General features: G+C 46.4%; 1 protein-coding gene across 3 annotated transcripts in view; it reads right to left on the reverse strand.

Moving 5' to 3' along the window:
• ccdc170 (coiled-coil domain containing 170) overlaps positions 1-25,394 on the reverse strand; it is a 164,101-nt gene that overhangs the window by 31,950 nt on the left and 106,757 nt on the right. For all 3 annotated transcript variants that reach the window (XM_085981822.1, XM_085981821.1, XM_085981823.1), the window contains 2 exons: positions 1,720-1,920; positions 575-748 (listed from right to left, as the gene is read on the reverse strand). In XM_085981822.1, the coding sequence (XP_085837948.1) occupies positions 575-748; positions 1,720-1,920 (375 nt within the window). The remainder of the gene's footprint in view (positions 1-574; positions 749-1,719; positions 1,921-25,394) is intronic.

Raw genomic sequence — 25,394 nt, forward strand, 5'->3', positions numbered from 1 at the left:
TGCGTGGGATGGCAGGAATGACATATGAGGAGAGATTGGTTTGATTAGGCTTATATTCGCTAGAGTTTAGAAGAATGAGAGTGGATCTCATTGAAACTTATAAAATTCTAACAGGCCTGGACAGACTAGATGCAGGAAGGATGTTCCCGATGGCGGGGGAGTCCAGAACCAGGGGTCACAGTCTAAGGATAGGGGGTAAGCTATTTAGGACGGAGATGAGGAGGAATTTCTTCACCCAGAGAGTGGTGAACCTGTGGAATTCTCTGCCACACAGGGCTGTTGAGGCCAATTCATTAAATATATTCAAAAAGGAGTTGCATATATTTCTTGAGGCTAAAGGGATCAAGGGATATGGAGAGAAAGCAGGGACAGGGTACTGAATTTGGATGATCAGCCATGATCTCATTAAATGGCGGAGCAGGCTCGAGGAGCCAAATGGCCTACTCCTGCTCCTATCTTCTATGTTTGTAGGTTATGTAATAATATACCATCTCTCAGATTTCACAATTGTACGAGGAAACTGAGTAAGATTAATTTGACAAAACCGAGAATTGGCTATTTCAGATTATTCTACCTTTCTCTTCAGGCTGTATGTAAGAGTCTTATTTTCAATAATTGCCTCGCTCTCCATTTTAACCAGCTGATCGGCCCGGGCAAGAATTGCATCCAGTTGCATATCGAAGCCAATCTCTGCTGTCATCCTCTCCAGCTTCATTTTCTCTGCTATGTGCTCCAAGAATTTAAGATACTTCACAGAAAATGAACATATTAAGAATTATTTTGTATACATTTTTACGTGTTTGCAAACCCATTTTAACGTTGCGATAAACGTGCAGAAATATTAAGATAATGTGTCTCAAATTTAATTCTCACATTGTCGTCAATTCACATCACATATATAAAACCAGTGCCACCTTTACCACTCTCACTCCTAAGCTCAATCGCTGAATCATGACACATACTCAAACCCAACCTCAGGTCCCAGCATCTTTGCCACTTCACCAAAAGCGATGATTTTGTGGGAACGGAGTCCAGATGAGCACATGGCTTGTTTCATTCCCTTGTCTTGGCAGTCCAGTGAAGATGGTGCCCTCCTAGGAGGACCGGCCATCCTATGAGAAATTCTTCCTTTGACTAGCAATCCAGGAGCTAAATTCTACTTACAAATATACCTGTGAATAATCTACCCAATGCCCAAGGATTTTCCTTACTTGAGAGCACAACTAGCCCAAAAGAGAGGGAGCTAAGGACAGCCCGGGTGCTGTAGCAGTTGAACATTAGCATAGTATTTAGGCCTCAGTTTTAATCCTGGCACTGACATTCAAATTTGGCTACCCTCAGTGGGTGAGTTTTTAGAGGAGCAGTGGTGGAACTGTTTCGCAGTAATAGCAGACTCATGAGGAGGGGGGAAGCACTGAGCGTGACACCTGTCCCATCATGCAGAACGCAAGCACTGTCTGCTGATAATGGAGTGGCAATAACGGCCACTGTGGAGAACTCCACAGCCTACAATATCCTGCCCTCTGGGGTTAAGGAGGAACTATGCTAACACTAAGGATAAACGTGAGCAGGTTGCAAGGAAAGCAAGAAATAAAACTGCCCCATTTTGTTGCCACACAGCAGACGGGACACGTGCCAAGACTATTCAGTAGATGTAATAAAAACAACTTAGGTGCTGAAACAATGAGAAAATAAACTTGATTCGGCTGCACCCCGTACTTTCTGTTTGTCCTGGCTCAGTCCATCACGAAGCACATCTCCAGTTAGCAGTTGTCCCTCCAAGTACCGAACGTTTTCCTGCAGCTCTGATAGCCTCTGCTCCGCCTTCGTAGAGCGCTGCAGTGCAGCTTGGTGCAGGTCCACCTGTCTCTCCAGCTGTTGCGTTAGTTTGCTCACGTTCTCTTCCAGCTGTGATACGGTCTGGCAAAGACGTTAAAAACACACAATTAAAGCCCGTCATCACTTTACAGTACCGAAGGTAGCAATTGGAAGTGACCGTCTTTGTCCTGTTATACATGGCCAGAATGTGCCAGCGTCACATTTTTACTGTATTCCAATGTATTACACCGGCACTAAACTTTCAGGTGACGTGCAAACTAACAAATACAATGGGGCTCTCAGGCATGACACAGTCAACTTTACTCACATAAAACCTCAAGGCAAAAATCGGTGGAGACTCAAGTACTATTGCATTGTAAACCAAATGTACAGAAAGAAAGTAAGATGGAGTTGCTGGCCTACTGTGATTGTGCACCTCTTCCACTGAAATAGCTGTATATCAAATCTATGTAATATTTTAGGGCCTCCCAAGATATCCTCTTTCTGCCTCGTGGCAAAAGGAAGCAAACAGTGCAGCTTAGGAACCTTGAACCTGCTCCGCCATTCAATTAGATCATGGCTGATCTGTACCTCAACCGCATCTCCCCGCCTTGATTCCATATCCCTGATCCCCTTACCCAACAAAAATCTATCCATCTCAATCTTGAAAATTGTAACTGACCCAGCATCCACAGCCTTTCTTTGTGTGTGGGGAGTGGGGGTTGAGGGGGGGGGGAGTGGTAGGGGGAAGAGTTTCAGATTTCCACTACCCTTTGTGTGAAAAAGTGCTTCCTGATCTCACTCCTGAACTCCTACCCTTTCAAATCCTTTTATAATTTTAACACCTCAATTAGATCACCCCTCAAACTTCTAAACTCAAGGGAATACAAGCCAAGTTTACGCAACCTGGCCTCATAATTTAACCCTTTAAGCCCCGGGTATCATTCTGGTGAATCTGCGCTGCACCCCCGCCACGGCCAATAGATCTTTCCTGAGGTGCGGTGCCCAGAATTGAATGCAGTGCTCCAGATGAGGTCTGATGGGATCAGTAAAGATAAATGACAGGTTAATGTTTCAACTGTGTACCCGTCATCAGAACTGAAGGCTGAAAGATAAACAGGGATTTTAGTAAGGCTTGAAAAAAAAAGGAAAAAGTGCAAAATAGAAAACATTTAATACACTAACTACACTAATATACTCCAAGTGGAGACTAATTCTGAGGGACAGAATTAGTCTCCACTTGGCGAGGCAAGGATTAATCAAGGATAGTCAGCATGGCTTTGTCAGGGGGAGATCATGTCTAACCAATTTGATTGAATTTTTCCAGGGGGTGACTAGGTGTGTGGATGAGGGTAGTGCAGTTGATGTCGTCTACATGGACTTCAGTAAGGCTTTTGACAGAGTCCCGCATGGGAGACTGGTCAAGAAAGTAAGAGCCCATGGGATCCAGGGCAATTTGGCACATTGGATCCAAAATTGGATTAGTGACAGGAGGCAGAGGGTGATGGTTGAAGGTTGTTTTTCTGACTGGAAGCCTGTGTCCAGTGGTGTACCGCAGGGATCGGTGCTGGGTCCTTTGCTGTTTGTAGTGTACATTAATGATTTAGATATGAATGTAGGAGGTATGATCAGTAAGTTCGCAGATGACACGAAAATTGGTGGAGTGGTAAATAGCGAGGAGGGAAGCCTCAGGCTACAGGACGATATAGATGGGTTGGTCAGATGGGCTGGTCAGGTGGGCAGAACAGTGGCAAATGGAATTTAACCCTGAAAAGTGTGAGGTGATGCATTTTGGGAGGACTAACAAGGCAAGGGAATACACAATGAATGGTAGGATCCTAGGAAGGACAGAGGATCAGAGGGACCTTGGTGTGCATGTACATAGATCCCTGAAGGCAGCAGGACAGGTAGATAAGGTGTTTAAAAAGGCATATGGGATACTCGCCTTCATTGGCCAAGGCATAGAATATAAGAGCAGGGAGATTATGATGGAGCTGTACAAAATGCTAGTTAGGCCACAGCTGGAATACTGTGTGCTGTTCTGGTTGCCACACTATAGCAAGGATGTGATTGCATTGGAGAGGGTGCAGAGGAGATTCACCAGGATGTTACCTGGGCTGGAGCGCTTCAGCTATGAAGAGAGACTGGACAGGCTGGGGTTGTTTTCCTCAGAGCAGAGAAGGCTGAGGGGGGACCTGATTGTGGTGTACAAAATTATGAGGGACATAGATAGGGTAGATATAAAGGAACTTTTCCCCTTAGTAGTGGGGTCAATAACCAGGGGGCATAGTTTCAAGGTAAGGGGCAGGAGGTTTAGAGGGGATTTGAGGGAAAACTTTTTCACCCAGAGGGTGGTTGGAATCTGGAACTCACTGCCTGAAAGGGTGGTAGAGGCAGGAACCCTCACAACATTCAAGAAGCATTTAGATGAGCACTTGAAACGCCATAGCATACAAGGCTACGGACCAGGTGCTGGAAAATGGGATTAGAATAGATAGGGCTTGATGGCTGGCGCGGACATGATGGGCTGAAGGGCCTCTTTCCGTGCTGTATAAATCTATGACTCTCGCCCTCTGTGATTGGTGTATCTGTGGATTTTCTCCTCTCCCTCCGTGCTGTTTCTCTATTTTTCCAGCCTTACCAAAATACCTGTTTATCTTTCAATCTTCAGTTCTGAGGAAGGGTGCACACCTAAAACATTAGCCTGCCCTCTTCTCTTTACCCAACGACCTGCCACGAATCTCCAATATTTTCTGTTTTAGTTTCGAGTTTGTAGATTCTGCAGTTTTTCCTTTTTTATTTTGTTGTGGAATGTTTTAATGGCTTTTACGAGCACTTAAGTGCTGTCTGGCTGAAGTAGGGGCCCTGTCCAGATAACAACCTACATCTGAGGCGCTCCCACTTCCAAAGTACTGAATAAATAAATTTAGCCCTCTCCAAACATTGCATCACAGACACCAAATAATGCTGAGCATGTTTTCATTTCAGCGACCGCCACCGCCCCCCCTCCCAAGGCTTCAATACTTCCATTGTTACCAGGCAATCAATGACGATTTTACAGTTGATAATCGGAATAGTAATGTTCAGCACGTGCAAAGACAGCAAGAGGTACAGAAACCTTCTGAAGCGCGTTTGTTTGTTTGGTCATTTTGTGGTTGTTAGTGCCATTGGGTTGATTCTAAGAGCCTAACCGACCGAAAGGTTTTATAGATGGAGACACAGGGGGAGTGTACACCTGGATTCCCGACATCAGATCCCAGCGGACAAGGTACCATGCTGAGAGTGTAAGCATCGAAGCTTTGACCATGCTCAATCCAATCAGCTCCAATGGACGGGTCACATTGTCCGCATGCCCGATACGAGACTCCCAAAACAAGCCCTCTACTCGGAGCTCCGACACGGCAAGAGAGTCCCAGGTGGGCAGAGGAAACGCTTCAAGGACACTCGCAAAGCCTCCTTGAAAAAGTGCAACATCCCCACGACACCTGGGAATCCCTGGCCCAAGACCGCACAAAGTGGAGGAGAAGCATCCGGGAAGGGCAGCACGGTGGCATAGTGGTTAACACTGTTGCCTCACAGCGCCAGGGACCCGGGTTCGAATCCAGCCTCGGGTGACTGTCTGTGTGGAGTTTGCACATTCTCCCCGTGTTTGCGTGGGTTTCCTCCGGGTGCTCTGGTTTCCTCCCACAGTCCAAAGATGTGCAGGTTAGGATGATTGGCTATGATAAATTGACCCTTAGTGTTAGGGGGACTAAATACGTGGGGTTACGGGGATAGGGTGGGATATGTGTTGGTGTAGGGGTTACGGGGATCGGGTGGGATATGTGTCGGTGCAGGCTCGATGGGCCGAAATGGCCTCTATCTGCACTGTGGGGTTTCTGTGATTCTGTGAAGGTGCCGAACACCTCAAGAGCTGTTTGCCGGGAGCAAGCAGAAGCCAAGCGCAAACAGCGGAAGGAGTGCACGTCAACCCAAGCACCCCACCCCTTCAACCACCATCTGCCCCACCTGTGACAGAGACTGTAGCTCCCGCATTGGACTCATCAGTCACCTGAGAACTCACTTTTAGTGTGGAAGCAAGTCATAGTCGGTTCCGAGGGACTGCCTAAGAAGAAGAACTTTTGTAAGATCTATAGAGAGGCCCATAATGTTCAAATGAGTGGGCGACATGGAACTGTTGGCTTCAGTTGAACTTGGTCTCTCAAAGGCGTGGAATTCCCATCATGCATTTTTAACCCAGTGTATCATTAAGTAAACTGTAAAAAGACTACTCCTTTTACAGACAAACATTGAGCTCCACAGATTGGCACCAGAGATTAGTAAATCAACGCCCACCCAGGGAAACATAAAACAAGCTGGTATTTATAAGGGCCTGGCACCAAGGCATTAGTCTTGCAGTTTCTGCCAAAGACTGATCTTGTGCAGGTTGGTGAGGTCCAGCCCATTTACAAGCTCCCTGCTTCATTTGTATCTGTAGACAAGAGCACACCAAAAGGAAGGTGGGGGGGGGGGGGGGGGGGGGAGAATGACATGAGTACGCAACCTTTAATGTGCAGCCAAAAGAATGTGGCTACCAAAAGGTAAGTCACTACACAGGGAGAAAAAATTGTTTTTAAAAGCTGCAAATAGTCTTCAAATATTTTTCAGAATAAATGATTGGCAAAAACATACAGATACCCGAGCAAATCTGAAGGCAACAAACAGAGTCGGTAAGCATTTGAGCCCTTGTTTCATATTTAAATAACACCCTTTTATGATGTCAGTGAGATAACAGTTTCAGTGATAATTTGCAGCCAGAATTAGCGACCTGCTGCAATATGAACATGCATGGCAAGCAATCAAAGTGCTGTACAGCATGACTGACTACCATACCTGGGTATAAGGTATGTTGAGACACTGTCCCTGGGTATAAGGTATGTTGAGACACTGTCCCTGGGTATAAGGTATGTTGAGACACTGTCCCTGGGTATAAGGTATGTTGAGACACTGTCCCTGGGTATAAGGTATGTTGAGACACTGTCCCTGGGTATAAGGTATGTTGAGACACTGTCCCTGGGTATAAGGTATGTTGAGACACTGTCCCTGGGTATAAGGTATGTTGAGACACTGTCCCTGGGCATAAGATATGTTGAGACACTGTCCCTGGGTATAAGGTATGCTGAGACACTGTCCCTGGGTATAAGGTATGTTGAGACACTGTCCCTGGATATAAGGTATGTTGAGACACTGTCCCTGGGTATAAGGTATGTTGAGACACTGTCCCTGGGTATAAGGTATGTTGAGACACTGTCCCTGGGTATAAGGTATGTTGAGACACTGTCCCTGGGTATAAGGTATGTTGAGACACTGTCCCTGGGTATAAGGTATGTTGAGACACTGTCACTGGGTATAAGGTATGTTGAGACACTGTCCCTGGGTATAAGGTATGTTGAGACACTGTCCCTGGGTATAAGGTATGTTGAGACACTGTCCCTGGGTATAAGGTATGTTGAGACACTGTCCCTGGGTATAAGGTATGTTGAGACACTGTCCCTGGATATAAGGTATGTTGAGACACTGTCCCTGGGTATAAGGTATGTTGAGACACTGTCCCTGGGTATAAGGTATGTTGAGACACTGTCCCTGGGTATAAGGTATGTTGAGACACTGTCCCTGGGTATAAGGTATGTTGAGGCACTGTCCCTGGGTATAAGGTATGTTGAGGCACTGTCCCTGGGTATAAGGTATGTTGAGACACTGTCCCTGGGTATAAGGTATGTTGAGACACTGTCCCTGGGTATAAGGTATGTTGAGACACTGTCCCTGGGTATAAGGTATGTTGAGACACAGTCCCTGGGTATAAGGTATGTTGAGGCACTGTCCCTGGGTATAAGGTATGTTGAGACACTGTCCCTGGATATAAGGTATGTTGAGACACTGTCCCTGGGTATAAGGTATGTTGAGACACTGTCCCTGGGTATAAGGTATGTTGAGACACTGTCCCTGGGTATAAGGTATGTTGAGACACTGTCCCTGGGTATAAGGTATGTTGAGACACTATCCCTGGGTATAAGGTATGTTGAGACACTGTCCCTGGGTATAAGGTATAATGAGGCACTGTCCTTCAGTATAAGGTATGCAATGTCACTGCCCCAGGGTATAAGGTGTTTTGGGGCACTGTCCCTGGGTACAGGCTATCTTACAATCATAGAATGGTTACAGCACTGAAGGAGGCCATTCGGCCCGTCAAGCCTGTGCCAGCTCTCTGCAAGAGCAAGTCCGATGGTCCCACTCCCCCACCCTTTCCCCGTAGTCCTGCAAACTCTTTTCCTTCAGGTACTTATCCAATTCCCTTTTGAAAGACACGATTGAATCTGCCTCCACCACCCTCTCAGGCAGTGCATTCCAGATCCTAACCACTCGCTGCGTAACAAAGTTTTTCCTCATGTCGCCTTTGGTGTTTCTGCCAATCACCTTAAATCTGTGTCCTCAAGTTCTTGACTGTTCCGCCAATGGGAACAGTTTTTCTCTATCTTCTCTGTCTAGATCCCTCATGATTTTGAACACAGTTATCAAATCTCCTCTCAACCTTCTCTGCTCTAAGGTGAACAACCCCAGCTTCTCCAGTCTATCCACGTAACTGAAGTCCCTCATCCCTGGGACCATTCTTGTCCATCTTTTCTGCACCCTTGCTAAGACCTTCATATCCTTCCTAAAGTGCAGTGCCCAGAATTGGACACAATACTCCAGTTGAGGCTAAACCAGTGTTTTATAAAGGTTCATCATAACTTCCTTGCTTTTGTACTCTATAGGGTTGATTTTCGTTCAGGTGCGGGGAATTGGCGGTTTCCCCGAATTTAGTGATTCCGACACGATCGTAAATGGGTCTGTGAGACTGATGCAAATTTAACACAATTGGCCAATTGATTTCCAGCATGTGGGAAGCCTTGGCAATTGAGTGTTTCCAATCAGAAAGTCACAGAATATGACGTCATCATTGCTGCTGCTTTTAATGTCCACAGCAAGCCTTGCTTCCTCTGCAGGCTTCCAACCTTCCACATTAAGATGGCACAGGAGCCTGCAGGAGGAACGGCCAGCGGGAGGGCCAGGTCTGTGCCCAAATTTGATGAGGCTTCACTACAGGCATTATTGGATGGTGCTAGGGCCCACAGGGAGGTCCTCTTCGCTTCTTCAGGGAGGAAGAGGCCTCCCAGCCAGACCAAGGCTGTGTGGATAGAGGTGGCAGGTCAAGTCAACTCCTTGGGGCTAACACGAAGAACGTGGTTGCAGTGCAGGAAAAGATTCCATGACCTTCTTCGCACTGGAAAAGTAAGTACTGTATGATGTTTCCATCACCCTCAATCTGATCCCCATTGCCTTTCCTCACCAGCACTCAGCTTTAGCAATCTCTTCCTGCACATCCCACTAGACACTCACATCCATGCACCCTTACCCATTCCCACTCTCTCTATGCTCACATTCACAGAACTATGCCACCATGCAGCCCTCACACTCCCTCTCACTCTGATGCTTTGAACACAACTGACAACACACAGGGAGGGCGCTTGGTCTTGCAACCTCACTCCATCTTTATCTCCTAAGTATTTATGCTATGCAATCTCTGCACTCACTCCTTCATTCTCACTCAACCTCCACTTCTCTCCCTCATTGCAGGAAAAGACAGCTCACAACAGGAGAGAGCGAGCCAGGACAGGAGGAGGGCCGCCCTCATTAGCCCAGCTGACCCCTTGGGAGGAAGGCGTCCTGGAGATTGCCGGGGCTGCCCGAGATGTGGACGTTGGGGAAGGACAGGCAGGAGCATCCCCGCAAGCTGGTGACAGAATAGTTTTCCATCTCATTGGCATTGCATGAGTCGCTGATAATGATTCTGAAGCTACATCATATGGACTTATGATCATCTGCAAAATGCAATGTGCATGTAACCTTGGCATCACATCTCTAACTTTTTCCTTGACTCCCCCACAGGACCATTGAGAGCCCCCGTTCCCCACTCCACAGGAGGAAGAGCCCGAGCAGCCAGACTCCTCAGAGGAATCTGCAACCTCTGAGGGCGCAGCATCATCAGCAATAAGCGCACCCAGCACCAGCACAGACACTCACACCTCGGTGGGACCTTCGGGACACAGAGTACAGTTGTCACCTGGTGTATCACAGCTCACAAGTGAGCATCAGCAGATTGTGGAGACAGGGACAGCAGTGGAGAGTCCTAGTCGGAGGGCGCAGGACTCTGCCAGCTCGGCTCAGCTGCATGTCGACCCTCTGCCTCTGGGTCCATCCGTAAGATCAGAGGTGATGGAACTCCAGGCACAGATGCAGGAATCTCTGGCAGGTTTTGTCTCTAGGGTTGCTGCGAGTGTGGAGCGAATGGAGGAGTCCATAGCGAACATGAGCAGAACCTTTGTGGAATCATTGGTGCATGAACGCATCACCACGGAAAGAATGGCAACCTCTGTGGAAAGGATGGCTATGGCCATGGAGGAGCTAAGACTCCAGAGTGTTGAAAGCATGGTGAGTGTTCAGAATAGACTGACATCTCTGGAGGAGCGATGGTCAGCTATTGAACAGAGAAACCAGACCTTCATGGCAGGCCCTCTGAGTAGGACTGCCATTGTAGGAACGGGTCCCCATTGTCCCCCTGATGTGCAGCAAGCTGCTTTCAAGCCACTTGCAGGCACTGAGGGGGACCTGACCCGTGAGAGGGAGGTTGGTGGCAGACCTCAAGGAAGTGGGGGCTCTTCTCCAAGCGCTCACACTTCCATGCCACTGCAGAGCCCTCGGTCAGAGCCGCGCCGGAGTCCACACCCAACCGAGATCGAGGTCTCAACCCCTGCACAGCTGCAGGAGCAGCAGACTGCTGGCGAGCCCTCACAGGCTCGCCATCCCAGAGGATGCCCGCCAAAGGTGTCGAGACAGGAGCAGCAGGAAAGTGAGCAAGGGGCCTCCACATCTGCCGAAGCCACAGGGGAACCACTACGTAGGAGCACGCGTAAGAGGAAAATAAAGCACTAATAGTCATAAGGGTAGTCACTTGGGTGAAATGTGTTTATTTTAAAAATGCCATCAGTTGGTTATTGTAAATAAAATTTCTGATGGCAACTTCTGCAGTTGTGGCGTGTGTCATTTCGCAAATGGGGCTTGAGGTCCTCTAATGCCAAGAGGGGAAGGAAAAAAAGGCCTCCCATGCTTCTGGTAGGTGCCTCAGTTGAGGAAGCGCTGAGTGAGGGTGGCGAGAGGGGTCTCGCAGGAGGTCACACTGGAGAAGTGTGTGAGGCTCCAAACTTCCACAGCTGTGGTTATGCCTTCTAAAAGTTCCCCCAGGCCTGAGACAACAAAGTCCTGCCACCTGCAAATGATGACTGATCAAATCTCCTCTTTGATGTTGGACCTGCAGCTGATAGTCAGCAAGCCAATAGTGTTCATGCCAGGTTTCACAGGCATCATCCCCACCAGGCGCGTTTTGCATGGGAAAAGGGTTAAACAGGCAAGGGCCTGTTAAAATGGGATTATAAAGGCCAATCAGTGCTGCTTAAGGGCCCTAAAGACCAGTCCCGCCCGTTGTAGGCGGGACTGATTCGGGTCAATCAGACACACCTAGGTTAAAATGGCGTGGAGGCGGGAACCAGGCAGGGGGGCGTCATGACCCCTAGGTTTTGCGAATTTTAACCCCCCGCACGCCTAAAAGCCCGCCTCACGGCCCAATGAAAATCAAGACCTATGCCTCTATTTATGAAGCCCAGGATCCCATATGCTTTTTTAACCGCTTTCTCAACCTGCCCTGCCATCTTCAACGATTTGTGCACATATACCCCCAGGTCCCTCTGTTCATGCACCCCCTTTAGAATTGCACCCTTTAGTTTATATTGCCTCTCCTCATTCTTCCTACCAAAATGTATCACTTCGCACTTTTCTACGTTAAAGTTTATCTGCCACATGTCCGCTCATTTCACCAGCCTGTCTATGTCCTCTTGAAGTTTATCACTATCCTCGGCACTGTTCACTATACATCCAATTTTGTGTCATCTGTAAATTTTGAAATTGTGCCCTGTACACCCAAGTCTAAGCCATTAATATATATCAAGAAAAGCAGTGGTCCTAATACCGATCTCTGGGGAATCCCACTGTGTACCTTCCTCCAGTCCGATAAACAACCGTTCACCACTACTCTCTGTTTCCTGTCATTTAGCCAATTTCGTATCCATGCTGCCACTGTCCCTTTTATTCCATGGCTTCAACTTTGCTGGTAAGCCTATTATGTGGCACTTTATCAAACGCCTTTTGGAAGTCCAGATACACCACATCAACTGCATTGCCCTTATCAACCCTTTCTGTTACCTCATCAAAAAACTCAATCAAGTTAGTTAAACACGATTTGCCTTTAACAAATCCATGCTGGCTTTCCTCAATTAATCCACAATTGTCCAAGTGACTGTTAATTTTGTCCCGGATTATCGTTTCTAAAAGCTTCCCCACTACCGAGGTTAAACTGACTGGTCTGTAGTTGCTGGGTTTATCCTTACACCCTTTTTTGAACAAGTGTGTAACATTTGCAATTCTCCAGTCCTCTGGCACCATCCTCGTATCTAAGGAGGATTGGAAGATTATGGCCAGTACCTCCGCAATTTCCACCTTTACTTCCCTCAGCATTATAGGATGCATCCCATCTGGTCCTGGTAACTTATCTACTTTAAGTACAGCCAGTCTTTCTAGTACCACCTCTGTCAATTTTTATCCCATCCAGTATCTCATCTGCCTCCTCTTTCACTGTGACTTTGGCAGCATTTTCTTCCTTGGTAAAGACAGATGTAAAGTACTCATTTAATACCTCAGCCATGCCCTCTGCCTCCATGCGTAGGTCTCCATTTTGGTCCCTAATCGGCCTCACCCCTTCACTTATTACCCATTTACTATTTATATTTGCCTATAGAAGACTTTTGGATTCCCTTTTATGTTAGCTGCCAATCTATCTAACTGTCCCTAGGTATAAGGTATGTTGGGGCACTGTCCCTGGGTATAAGGTATATTGGGCACTGTCCCTGGGTATAAGGTATGTTGGGGCACTGTCCCTGGGTATAAAGTATATTGGGCACTGTCCCTAGGTACAAGGTATGTTGAGGACCCCTGCCCTCGGTATAAGCTATGATGAGGCACCTTCCAGTTGTCCACATTAAATGTCATGTTCAGTCTACCGCCCACTTTCCCAACCTTCCCCATTGTATTTGGTTTGCCTGTTCCCTGCTGGTTGAAACCTACCCCCAGTTTGATGTTATCTCCAAACTCAGACATCTACGAACAGCACTGAATCCCTGTGACTCCTGACTAGTGATCCCTTGCTGTGTTGCCATAGTTCCAATCGTAATAAACCTTTTCTTTCTGTTGTTTAGCAAATTTTCAAATTCCTTCAGAAACATGCTTCCTTCTTCACTCTTTCCTACCTTGTCGACTAATCGCATGCGTTGGATGGTATCACTACCATGGAAAGTGCCATGGGATCTTTCACATCCACCTAAACAGGCATATGGGGGCTCAGCCTAACATCTCATCTGAAATTCGGCACCTCCAACAGTGCAGCACTGATGTCAGCCTAGACCATGTTCTCAATTGCTGGAGTGGGGTTCGAACCCACAACTTCTGACTCAGAAAGAGGCGCTAACAACTGAAGCCAAGGTGACATTTATTATAATCCTTTTCTGCTTTATCAAATCCTTTATTTTCAACCTTATCTTAATTTTTCTTTTTCCTGTTTCTATTCCCCCTTTTCTCTCAATCGCAGTTATTCCCAAATCTTTCTATTTTTGTCTCTCTACTGATCCTTTGATTGTCCAGCTACACCCACCCTGCTGTGTGTGTTTTCCTTTCATTCTGTCTCTTACTCCTTCATTTTCAGTTGCTCGTGCTCCCTCTTTACTCCTGTGGAGAGCTGTTCACCTCCAATATCTGTGCGTATTCCAGCAGTTGCTAAGTACTTACATAGGATATACGGCACAGAAACAGGCCATTCGACCCAACCAGTCCATGCCGGCGTTTATGCTCCACTCGAGCCTCCTCCCGTCTTTCCTCATCTAAATTTATCAGCATAACCCTCTATTCCCTTCTCCCTCATATGCTTCTTTGGCCTCCACTTAAATGCATCGATACTATTCGCTTCAACCACTCCCTGTGGTAGCGAGTTCCACATTCTCACCACTGTCTGGGTAAAGAAGTTTCTTCTGAATTCCCTATTTGATTTCTTGGTGACTATCTTATATTGATGGCCTCTAGTTATGCTGTTCCCCATAAGTGGAAACATTCTCTCTTTATCCACTCTAACAAAGCCTTTCATAATGTTAAAGACCTCTATTAGGTCACCCCTCAGCCTTCTTTTTTCAAGCGAAATGAGACCCAGCCTGTTCATCCTTTCCTGATAGATATACCCTCACATTTCTGCTATCACCTTGTAAATCTTCTCTGCACCCTCTACATTGCCTCGATATCCTTTTTATAATATGGCGACCAGAATTGTATGCAGTACTAAGTGTGGTCTGACCAAGGTTCGATACAAGTTTAGCATAACTTCACTACTTTTCAATTCTATGGGGGAAAAATTCAGTTGGTAGCGTCACCCGTTAGCGCTTTAAGAGGGCGCTAAGTGGGGCGCAAGCCAACTAGCGCCTGGGCGCGGCACTGCCCACGACTCCCGCAAAATTCAGCGGGAGGTTAGTGGTGGCGCTAACTGGTAGTGCCCTGCGGCGCCACTGGCGATGACGTCATTGGTGTGCGCAGCGCCCCGCTCATGATCTTCGGGAGCGCCCCCCGATTTACCACCGGACGCTATGTCCGACAGGGTCAGGGAGGCGTACCTGCGGCTGGGGAGGCGCAATTTAAAGGCGAGGTGTGGGGTGGCCATTTTTGTTGCTGGCCGCCTGCCAGCACCTGCCTGCGATCCCGTCCCCGGCCTCCTGAACCCCCCTCCCCCCCCGCGGAGTGCCGGCTGCGCTCCAAGAGCCCGGCACTTCTCTTGGGTGCCGGGCTCTTTTGCCTGCACTCCCGATCCCCGGGGACCCAGTTGGGCCCCAGGTCGCGCTGCACAAGGCCCCTCCCCTTTAAGAAGGGGAGGAAGGCCTGCAATACCGTGGCGCGACGTGCCGCAGCGTGTGGCGCTGCGGCACGTAGTGCCACGATATTCACTCGCAGCGCCCCAAGAGGGAGGCGGGGCGCTTCCAGTAGCGCCCCGCTTCCCTCTTGGGGCGCAACCACTGAATTTCAGGCGCGGGGGCGCTAATTTTTCCGGGAGCGCCCCGGCGAAGTTAACGCCTCAATTGGGGCGCTACTCAATTTTTAGCCCTATATCTCTAGAAATAAACCTTAGTGCCTGGTTTGCTTTTTTATGGCCTTGCTAACCTGTATCGCTACTTTTAGTGCTTTGTTTATTTGTACTTTGAGATCCCTTTGATCCTCTACCCCACTTAGACTCGCACCATCCAAGTAATAAGTGACCTCCCTATTCTTCCTACCAAAATGTAATACCTCTCATTTGCCCATTATATGCCCATTCTGCAAGTTTATTAATGTCTTACTATGTAAAATCATGATGCAACGACAATGTCTGGAGCTAATAACCAAAGTATACAAGTTGTTGGCCTCTGACTGCTTTGTAGCAACACCATGTGGCAAAAAAATTATTAGCAGCAAAGACATTGCTTACTTTGAGTGGTAAGACAGAGCTAGATATCATTTGCTTAACATTAAAACTAAAAATGAAATGCCAACTTGGCTTGTATTCCCTTGAATTTAGAAGGTTGGGGGGTGATCTAATTGAGGTGTCTAAAATGATAAAGGGGTTTGATAGGGTAGTTAGAGAGAAACGAATTCCTCTGGTGGGGGAATCCAGAACACGGGGGCATAAGCTTGAAATTAGAGCCATTTAGGAGTGAAATCAGGAAGCACTTCTTCACACAAATGGTAGTGGAAATGTGGAACGCTCTCCATCAAAAGGCTGTGGATGCTGGGTCAATTTAAATTTTCAAGACTCGATAGATTTTTGTTGGCTAAGGATATCAAGGGATTTGTTGTATCAAAGTTGGGTAACTGGAGTTGAGGTACAGATCGGCTATGTTCTCTTTGAATGATGGAGGGGCTAAATCGCCTGCTCCTGTTCCTATGTTCCCAAGTCTGTGCTACCACTATTTTGGTGCTACCCTTCACTCAGAAAATTAAATATATAAAGGGATCATATATCTACACAATGTTACATTAACCTAGAAATTCTCCTTGCTGCTCTGCTCCCGTCCCAAATCCTGGGGACAGGATTATTTAAATACTGGAGGCTGCACAACAGATATGCCCCACCCGACAGCATTAGGGTGAACTAAGAGCAGCAACCTGCCACTCCAAGAGGGGGAGCTGAAGGGCACTTGGGCCATAAATGGTGAGTGCCCATTTTGAATTCAGTGATGTCCAGTGATGTTAGGCCTTAGTCACCAGGGAGCAGGTAAGTGATTGGTTGGTGAGTATTTCTCTTTTTTAAACTTTAACTCTGTGGTTTATAGTTGCTAAGGTCTTTCTGGTGTAGCGGGGACTGTTGGTAAACCATACAAGCGCCTTAGAGTTTATCTTTAATTGGTGATAGTGAATTAATTTAAATTAATTAAAGGGTAAGTCATGTCAGGACAGCCCAGCCCCGTGTTATGCTCCTCTTGCTCTTTGTGGGAATTCAGGGACGCTGCCTGTGTCCCTGACGACCATGTGTGCCAGAAATGCATCCAGCTGCAGCTACTAGCAGACCGCATTGCGGTGCTGGAGCTGCGGGTGGATGGGCTTTGAAGCATTCACGATGCTGAGAGGGTCATGGATAACACGTTTAATGAGTTGGTCACACCGCAGGTAAGGGCTGCACAGGCAGAAGGGAAATGGGTGACCATCAGGCAGAGCAGTAGAGGCAGGCAGGTAGTGCAGGGGACCCCTGTGGCCATCCCCCTCTCAAACAGGTATACCGATTTGGATACTGTTGAGGGGGATGACTTACCAGAGGAAGGCAGCAGCAGCCAACTTCCTGGCACCAGGGGTGCTTCTGCTGCTCAGGAAGGGAGGAAAAAGAGTGGGAGAACAATAGTGGTAGGGGATTCTATTGTAAGGGGAACAGATAGGTGTTTCTGTGGCCGTAGAGGTGACTCCTGGATGGTTTGTTGCCTCCCTGGTGCCAGGGTCAAGGATGTCACTGAACGGCTGCAGGGCATTCTGAAGGGGGAGGGTGAACAGTCAGAGGTCGTGGTTCACATTGGGACCAATGACATGGGTAGGAAGAGGGATGAGGTTCTGCAGCAAGAATTTAGGGAGCTAGGTAGCAGATTAAAGAGCAGGACCTCAAAGGTTGTAATCTCTGGATTACTCCCGGTGCCACGTGCTAGTGAGTATAGGAATAGGAGGATAGAGCAGATGAATGCGTGGCTAAAGAGTTGGTGCAGGAGGGAGGGCTTTAGTTTCCTGGATCACTGGGCCTGCTTCTGGGGAAGGTGGGACTTGTACAAGTCGGACGGGTTGCACCTGAACCAGAACGGGACAAATATCCTTGCGGGGAGGTTTGCTAGCACTGTTCGGGGGGGTTTAAACTAAAATGGCAGGGGGTTGGGAACCTGAGCAGGGAGACAGAGGAAAGGGAAACAGGGATAAAAGCAAAAGATAGGAAGGAGAAAAACAAAAGTGGCAGTCAGAGAAATCAACGGTTTAAATCAAACGTGGCCACAGTAAATAATAATTCTAATAGGTCTAAGAGCGTTAAAAAAACAAGCCTGAAGGCTTTGTGTCTGAATGCGAGGAGCATTTGTAATAAGGTGGACGAATTGGCTGTGCAAATAGAGGTAAACGAATATGATTTGGTTGGGATTACGGAAATGTGGCTCAAGGATGGCCAAGACTGGGAACTCAACATCCAGGGGTATTTGATATTCAAGAAATATAGGCAAAAAGGAGAGGGAGGTGGGGTAGCATTACTGGTTAAAGAAGGGATTAATACAATTGTAAGGAAGGATATTAGCTCTGATGATGTGGAATTTGTATGGGTAGAATTGAGAAATACTAAGGGGACAAAAACATTAGTGGGAGTGGTATATAGACCTCCAAACAGTAAGGCGGAGGTTGGGGATGGCATTAAACGGGAAATTAGAGATGCGTGCAATAAGGGCACAGCAGTCATCATGGGTGACTTTAATCTACATATAGATTGGGCCAACCAAATTAGTAACAATACTGTGGAGGAGGAATTCCTGGAGTGTTTACGGGATGGTTTCCTGGACCAATATGTCAAGGAACCAACCAGAGATCAGGCCATCTTAGACTGGGTATTATGTAATGAGAAAGGATTAATTAGCAATCTTGTTGTACGAGGCCCCTTGGGTCGGTGCGATCACAATATGATCAAATTCTTCATTAAGATGGAGAATGAAGTAGTTGACTCAGAGACTAGGGTCCTCAACTTAAATAAAGGAAACTACGATGGTCTGAGGAGCGAGTTGGGTAGGATTGATTGGAGAATGGCGCTCAAAGGGTTGACGGTGGATAGGCAATGGCAAACATTCAAAGACCGAATGGATGAGCTACAGAATTTGTTCATCCCAGTTTGGCATAAAAATAAAACAAAAAAGGTGACTCAACCGTGGCTAACAAGGGAAATTAGGGATAGCATAAAATCCAAGGAGAGGACATATAAATTGGCCAGAAAAAGCAATAATCCTGAGGATTGGGAGCAGTTTAGGATTCAACAAAGGAGGACCAAGGGATTAATTAAGAAAGGGAAAATAGAATATGAGAGTAAGCTAGCAGGGAACATAAAAACTGACTGTAAAAACTTTTATAGATATGTGAAGACAAAAAGATTGGTGAAGTCAAGCGTTGGTCCATTGCAGTCAGAATCAGGGGAATTTATAATGGGAAACAAAGAAATGGCAGACCAACTAAATTCACACTTGGTTCTGTCTTCACAAAGGAGGACACAAATAACCTCCCAGAGATGCCGGGGAACATAGGGTCTGATGAAAGGGTGGAACTGAAAGAAATCAGTATTTGTAGGGAAATGGTGTTAGGAAAATTGATGGGACTGAAGGCCGATAAATCCCCAGGGCCTGATAATCTACATCCTAGGGTACTTAAGGAAGTGGCCCTAGAAATAGTAGATGCATTGCTGGTCATCTTCCAGAACTCGATAGACTCTGGAACAGTACCCATGGATTGGAGGGTAGCTAATGTTACCCCACTATTCAAAAAAGATGGTAGAGAAAAAGCAGGGAATTATAGACCGGTAAGCCTGACATCGGTAGTGGGGAAAATGCTAGAGTCTATTATAAAAGATGTAATAGCAGAGCACTTGGAAAGCAGTGACAGGATCGGACAAAGTCAACATGGATTTACAAAAGGTAAATCATGCTTGACTAATCTACTGGAACTTTGAGGATGTAACTGGTAAAATAGATAAGGGAGAACCAGTGGATGTGGTGTATTTGGACTTTCAGAAGGCTTTCGATAAGGTCCCACATAAGAGATTAGCATGCAAAATTAAGGCACATGGGATTGGGGACAAGGTATTGACTTGGATAGAGAACTGGTTGGCGGACAGAAAGCAAAGTGTTGGAATAAACGGGTCGTTTTCCGAGTGGCAGGCAGTGACTAGTGGGGTACCGCAAGGATCGGTCCTAGGACCCCAGCTGTTCACAATATATATTAATGATCTGGACGAGGGAATTGGAGGTAATATCTCCAAATTTGCAGACGACACAAAGCTGGGTGGGAGGGTAAGCTGTGAGGAGGATGTCGTGAAACTCCAGTACGATTTGGACAGGTTGGGTGATTGGGCAGAAACATGGCACATGCACGATAATGTGGATAAATGTGAGGTTATCCACTTTGGTGGCAAAAACAGGAAGGCAGATTATTATTTGAATGGCAATAGATTGGGAGAAGGGGAAGTGCAAAGAGACCTGGGTGTTCTTGTGCACCAGTCGCCGAAGGTAAGCATGCAGGTGCAGCAGGCGGTTAAGAAGGCAAATGGTATGTTGGCCTTCGTAGCAAGAGGGTTCGAGTACAGGAACAAGGATGTCTTGCTACAGTTGTACAGGGCCTTGGTGAGACCGCACCTTGAGTATTGTGTGCAGTTTTGGTCGCCTTACCTGAGGAAGGACGTTCTTGCCATGGAAGGAGTGCAGCGAAGATTCACCAGGCTGATACCTGGGATGGCAGGAATGACGTATGAGGAGAGATTGTGTCGATTGGGCTTATACTCACTGGAGTTTAGAAGATTGAGAGGGGATCTCATCGAAACCTATAAAATTCTGTCAGGCCTGGACAGACTAGATGCAGGAAGGATGTTTCTGATGGCCGGGGAGTCCAGAACCAGGGGTCATAGTCTAAGGATAAGGGGTAAGCCATTTAGGACTGAAATGAGGAGGAATTTCTTCACCCAGAGAGTGGTGAACCTGTGGAATTCTCTGCCACAGAGGGCGGTGGAGGCCAGTTCATTAAATATATTCAAGAAAGAGTTGGATATATTTCTTAAGGCTAAAGGGATCAAGGGATATGGGGAGAAGGCAGGGACAGGGTACTGAATTTGGATGATCAGCCATGATCTCATTGAATGGCGGAGCAGGCTCGAAGGGCCGAATGGCCTACTCCTGCTCCTATCTTCTATGTTTCTAAGAAAGACAGACTTGTATTTATATAGCACCTTTCATGACCTCAGGACATCCTGAAGCACTTCACAGCCAAAGATGTACTTTTGAAGTGTAGTCACTATTGTGATGTCGGGAAATGCAGCAGCAGATGTGCACGCAGCAAGGTCCCACAAACACCAATGAGATAACAACCAGATTATCTGTTTTTTGGTAATGTTGGTTGAGGGATAAATATTGGCCAGAACACCGGGAGAACTCACCTTCTCTACTTCGAATAGTGCCATGGGATCTTTTACATCCACCTGAGGGGCAAACGGGGTCTCGGTTTAACGTGTCATTAGTTTAACGGCACCTCCGACAGTGCAGTGCTCTGCCAGTACTGCACTGGAGTGTCAGCCTAGATTTAGTGCTCAAGTCCTTGGAGTGGGGCCTGAACCCACAACATTCTGTCTCAGAGGTGAGTGTGCTATTATGAACTGTTCCTTCTGGGACCAATTGCGGTTTGCTATTAAATCTTTTTTTGGGGCACATCTATGGCCCAGAATTCAGCCTGTGCTCATCAGGTACGGGTTCAGCTGGACAATCAGAGGCACATCTGACAGAACTGCTGATGGGACATAAAGGGGGAAAGGCTGAAGAGGTCACCCCACTGAAAGCTCGAAGGGACACTCGTTGGTCTTGTATAATATGGGTAAACACAGCAGCTTCCCAGACACACTGGGAGTGTTCACTCATGCATGGCGTACAAAGCTTTCCCCTTGAGTGGAATCCAGGTTTTCTAACAGAACTAAAATCTCCTGATAATAACACTATTGTTTGCAGTTTTAATGCAATCACTTCATCTCAACCCAAACAGGAATGAATTCCTCCAGTCAAATTTACAATGTCCCAGGCACTGTAAGAACAAGAGGTTTGGTGTTTCATTTGTCATTCTATATGTATAAATAAAGATCGAATTTGTCACAATAACCTTTGAAACCATCGAAGTTGGCAATTTAACACGAAGAGAATGGTTTATATTTAAAGACATATGAAAATACTTTGGAGATACACAAAGCCTGTGTGGGTGTAATGTGTCTTGGCGATAGAGAATCGGCAGCCTGTGTTACACCTCGTACAATTTTCTTTTCCACTGAAGTCAATGCTTAGAGAGTTCTGTGCACAGTTCTGGTCTCCCTATTTCAAAAAGGATACTGAGCCACCGGAGAAGGTGCAAAAAACATTTACAAGGATGATACCAGAACTGAGAGATTATAACTATCAGAAAAGATTGAACAGGCTGGGGCTCTTTCCTCTAGAAAAATGAAGGCTGAGGGGTGACCTGATAGTGATCTTTAAAATTATGAAGGGGTTTGATGTAATGATATCAGCAAATAGTGATGTTATTTGCCTGTTTGATTATGATGCCTTACCAGCATGTTTGCAGGTATTGATTACTTATGCCTGACCAGCAGAGGTCATGTGAGAGACAAGCAGTTTGGTTTAGTTTCAGTTTCGTTCTAGATGCATCACAAGCATCGTGTCTCCTGTAAAAGCTGTATAAAAGAGTTGAACAAGCTTTAGATTAAAAGTCATTCTCTTTCATAAATGTCTCGTCATTGAGCCCACAAAGAAATCAATACATGGTGTCAGAAGTGGCTGAAAGAGATGAAGAGAAAAAATCTGAAGTTAAATCAGCTCTCCACAAATTAGCAAGCCAAAAGAGAACATCGTTGCTTACCATTGGAGAATAGCTAATGAAGTGAAAAAATGGAAGGTTTACACCCACCGGCGACGCTTCAGTTGACAGGTAATGTGGCTGAAAATTGGAGGAGGTTCAAACAACGTTTGGGGTTGTATTTATCAGCAATCGGAGCTGACGAGAAAAGTAATAAAAGGAAATCGTCACTGTTCTTACATGTCGTGGGTGATGAAGCGCTGGAGGTGTATAATAACTTCACATTCGCTGCTAATGGAGACAAAATGAAGCTAGATAAAATAATGGAACAGTTTGAGGCCTACTGCATACCTAAATGTAACGTGACGTTTGAGAGGCACAGATTTTTCACATGTGTTCAGAAAACGGGTGAGCCTATTGATCAGTATGTGACTGAACTGAGAAACAGAAGCAAATCATGTGAATTTGGGGGACTGACAGACTCGCTGATAAAAGACAGACTGGTGTGTGGTATTCCGGATAATGGTCTAAGGGAAAGACTGCTAAGAGAGCACGATCTAGACCTGGGAAAAGCCATAGCACTGTGTAGGGCTACAGAGACTGTGAAGTTGCAGGCAAAGGAGCTGTTCAGTGACAATAGCTGCAACGTGGATGCAGTGAGAAAGAACGGATACAAACCGTTTAACAAAAAGAGCGCCAATGTGAAAAAAGAGGCGTGGCCAGCGAACAAAAATGAAAGGGACAATCGAAAGACGTGTAGTCGATGCGGTACACAGCATCCACCAAGAAAGTGTCCAGCATATGGTAAAACATGCAATAGTTGCAACAAGAACAACCATTATGCCCGTTGCTGTAAGAGCCAAATGCAACAAAGCAAGGTCCATGCAGTAGATGAAAGCGACAGAGGAGTTCTATGTAGATGTTGTGTCTGAAAACAAAAAAGAAGAAAGAGACTGGATGTTGACACTAAAAGTGAATGACATACACATTCCATTTAAATTGGATACTGGAGCACAAGTTAATGTGATATCAGAGACTGATTTTATGAAAATTAGACCCAGACCAAAGATACATGGAATCAAAGTGAAAGTGACAGGATACTCAGGTACTGAAATACCAGTGAAAGGAAGATGCATTGTCAAAGTGACACACAAGGACAGAGAGCACACGTTAGCATTAATCGTGGTGCCAAAGGAGGTGCAAGCCATACTAGGTTTAAAAGCCTGTGAGAGACTGAACCTGGTAAAGAGAGTCCTCGTTGTGGAAAGCGAAGGAGAGACAGTCTATGATGAACTCATGAAAGAGTACAAAGACCTATTTAAGGGTCTAGGCTGCATTCCAGGAGAACACACGATCAGAGTAGATAAAAGTATGACACCGGTCATACATCCATGCAGGAACGTTCCGTTTGCTCTTCAAAAGCAACTGAAGGCAGAGTTGGACAGGATGGAAAGCCTGAACGTGATTCAGAAGATAGATGAGCCAACTGAGTGGGTGAGTTCCCTCGTCGTAGTGGACAAAAAGAATGGAAAGCTCAGAATTTGCCTGGATCCAAGAGATCTAAACAGAGCAATAAAGAGATAGCACTTCAAGCTTCCTACACGTGAGGAAGTCATGGCACTGTTTGCAAATGCAAAATATTTCAGCAAGTTAGATGCATCATCAGGATTTTGGCAGATGAAGCTGGACGAAGCAAGTTCAAGACTGTGCACGTTCAACAGTCCATTTGGCAGATACAGATTCCTAAGGTTACCATTTGGCATTGCCTCAGCTCCTGAAGTGTATCACAAGACTATCCATATGATCTATGAGCACCTGGAGGGAGTTGATACATCAATGGATGACATCATAGTACGGGGAACCACGAGAACTGAGCATGACGAGAGACTGAAAAAAGTGCTGGAAGCAACAAGGAAAACAAACCTGAAGCTGAAGAGAGAGAAATGCCAGCTCGGGGTGACAGAACTGACATTCGTGGGAGATATCCTTAGCGGTGAGGGCGTCAGACCAGATCCCAGAAAGGTGTCCGCCATTGAGAATATGCCAAAGCCACAATGCAAAAAGGACGTGCAGAGGTTTAATGGAATGATCAACTACATGGGTAAATTCATATCCAACCTCTCAGAAAAGATGGCGCCACTGAGACGACTAACTGAAAAGAACATAGAATGGGAATGGAATCATGAGCATGAGAAGTCATGGAGCGATCTAAAGAAACTGCTCACAGAGGAACCAGTTCTAAGGTTTTATGACCCAGCGAGACCCATCAAGATATCATCAGATGCATCACAGAGTGGGCTCGGTGCCGTTCTTCTGCAAAAATATGACTACTGGCAACCTATTGCATATGCATCACGCTCAATGACAGACGCGGAGACACGATATGCTCAAATAGAAAAGGAGCTGCTCAGCATCACATACGCCTGTGAAAGATTTCACCAGTTTGTGGCAGGACAAGCAATCCGTGTAGAGACTGACCATAAGCCCTTGATTGCATTGTTCCAAAAGCCACTAAATAGCTGTCCGCTTAGAATACAAAGAATGATGATCAGGCTGCAACGCTATACACTGAATGTTGCGTACACACCGGGTAAGCTGATGTATACAGCAGACACGTTGTCCAGAGCTGTAGACCCAAGTGAGCCCGCAAACACCACAATGGATGAAAAAGTGAACGCCTACGTGGACATGATCACAAGTGCACTGCCCATAGCAGATGCAAAAATGGAGCTCATAAAGACTGAGACAAACAAAGATGAAACAATGAGACGACTGAGGAAAAGCATCTTGGATGGATGGCCCAACATGAAGCAAGGCTGCTCACCTGACATAGTTCCGTCCTGCAGTTCCAGTACTCTGCTATCAGTGGTCGAAGACATCATCTACAAAGGAAGTAAAATAGTTATCCCAAAGAGTCTGAGAAAAGAGATGCTAAAAAGGATCCATGGAGGACATCTGGGAATCGAAAAGTGTAAGAAAAGAGCACGAGAGGTGATGTACTGGCCACGAATCAACCAAGATGTGACAAATGAGGTGTCAAACTGCACAATATGCCTGAAATATCGAGCAAGCAATCCGGTAGAACCACTAAAGCCACACCCAGCGCCAGACAGACCTTACCAGAAGGTAGGCGCTGACCTATTCGTATGTCAAGGGAAGGACTATCTTGTAGTCACAGACTATTATTCCCTGTATCCAGAGGTTAGTAGACTGTACACCACCACTGCAGATGCTGTGATAAGATGTATGAAAGCCATATTCTCCAGACATGGCGTGGCAAGCGA

Source organism: Somniosus microcephalus, chromosome 3 (assembly GCF_052327205.1).
Source record: "Somniosus microcephalus isolate GS21.2 chromosome 3, FLI_Smic_1.0, whole genome shotgun sequence".
In the NCBI taxonomy this organism is placed as follows: domain Eukaryota; kingdom Metazoa; phylum Chordata; class Chondrichthyes; order Squaliformes; family Somniosidae; genus Somniosus; species Somniosus microcephalus.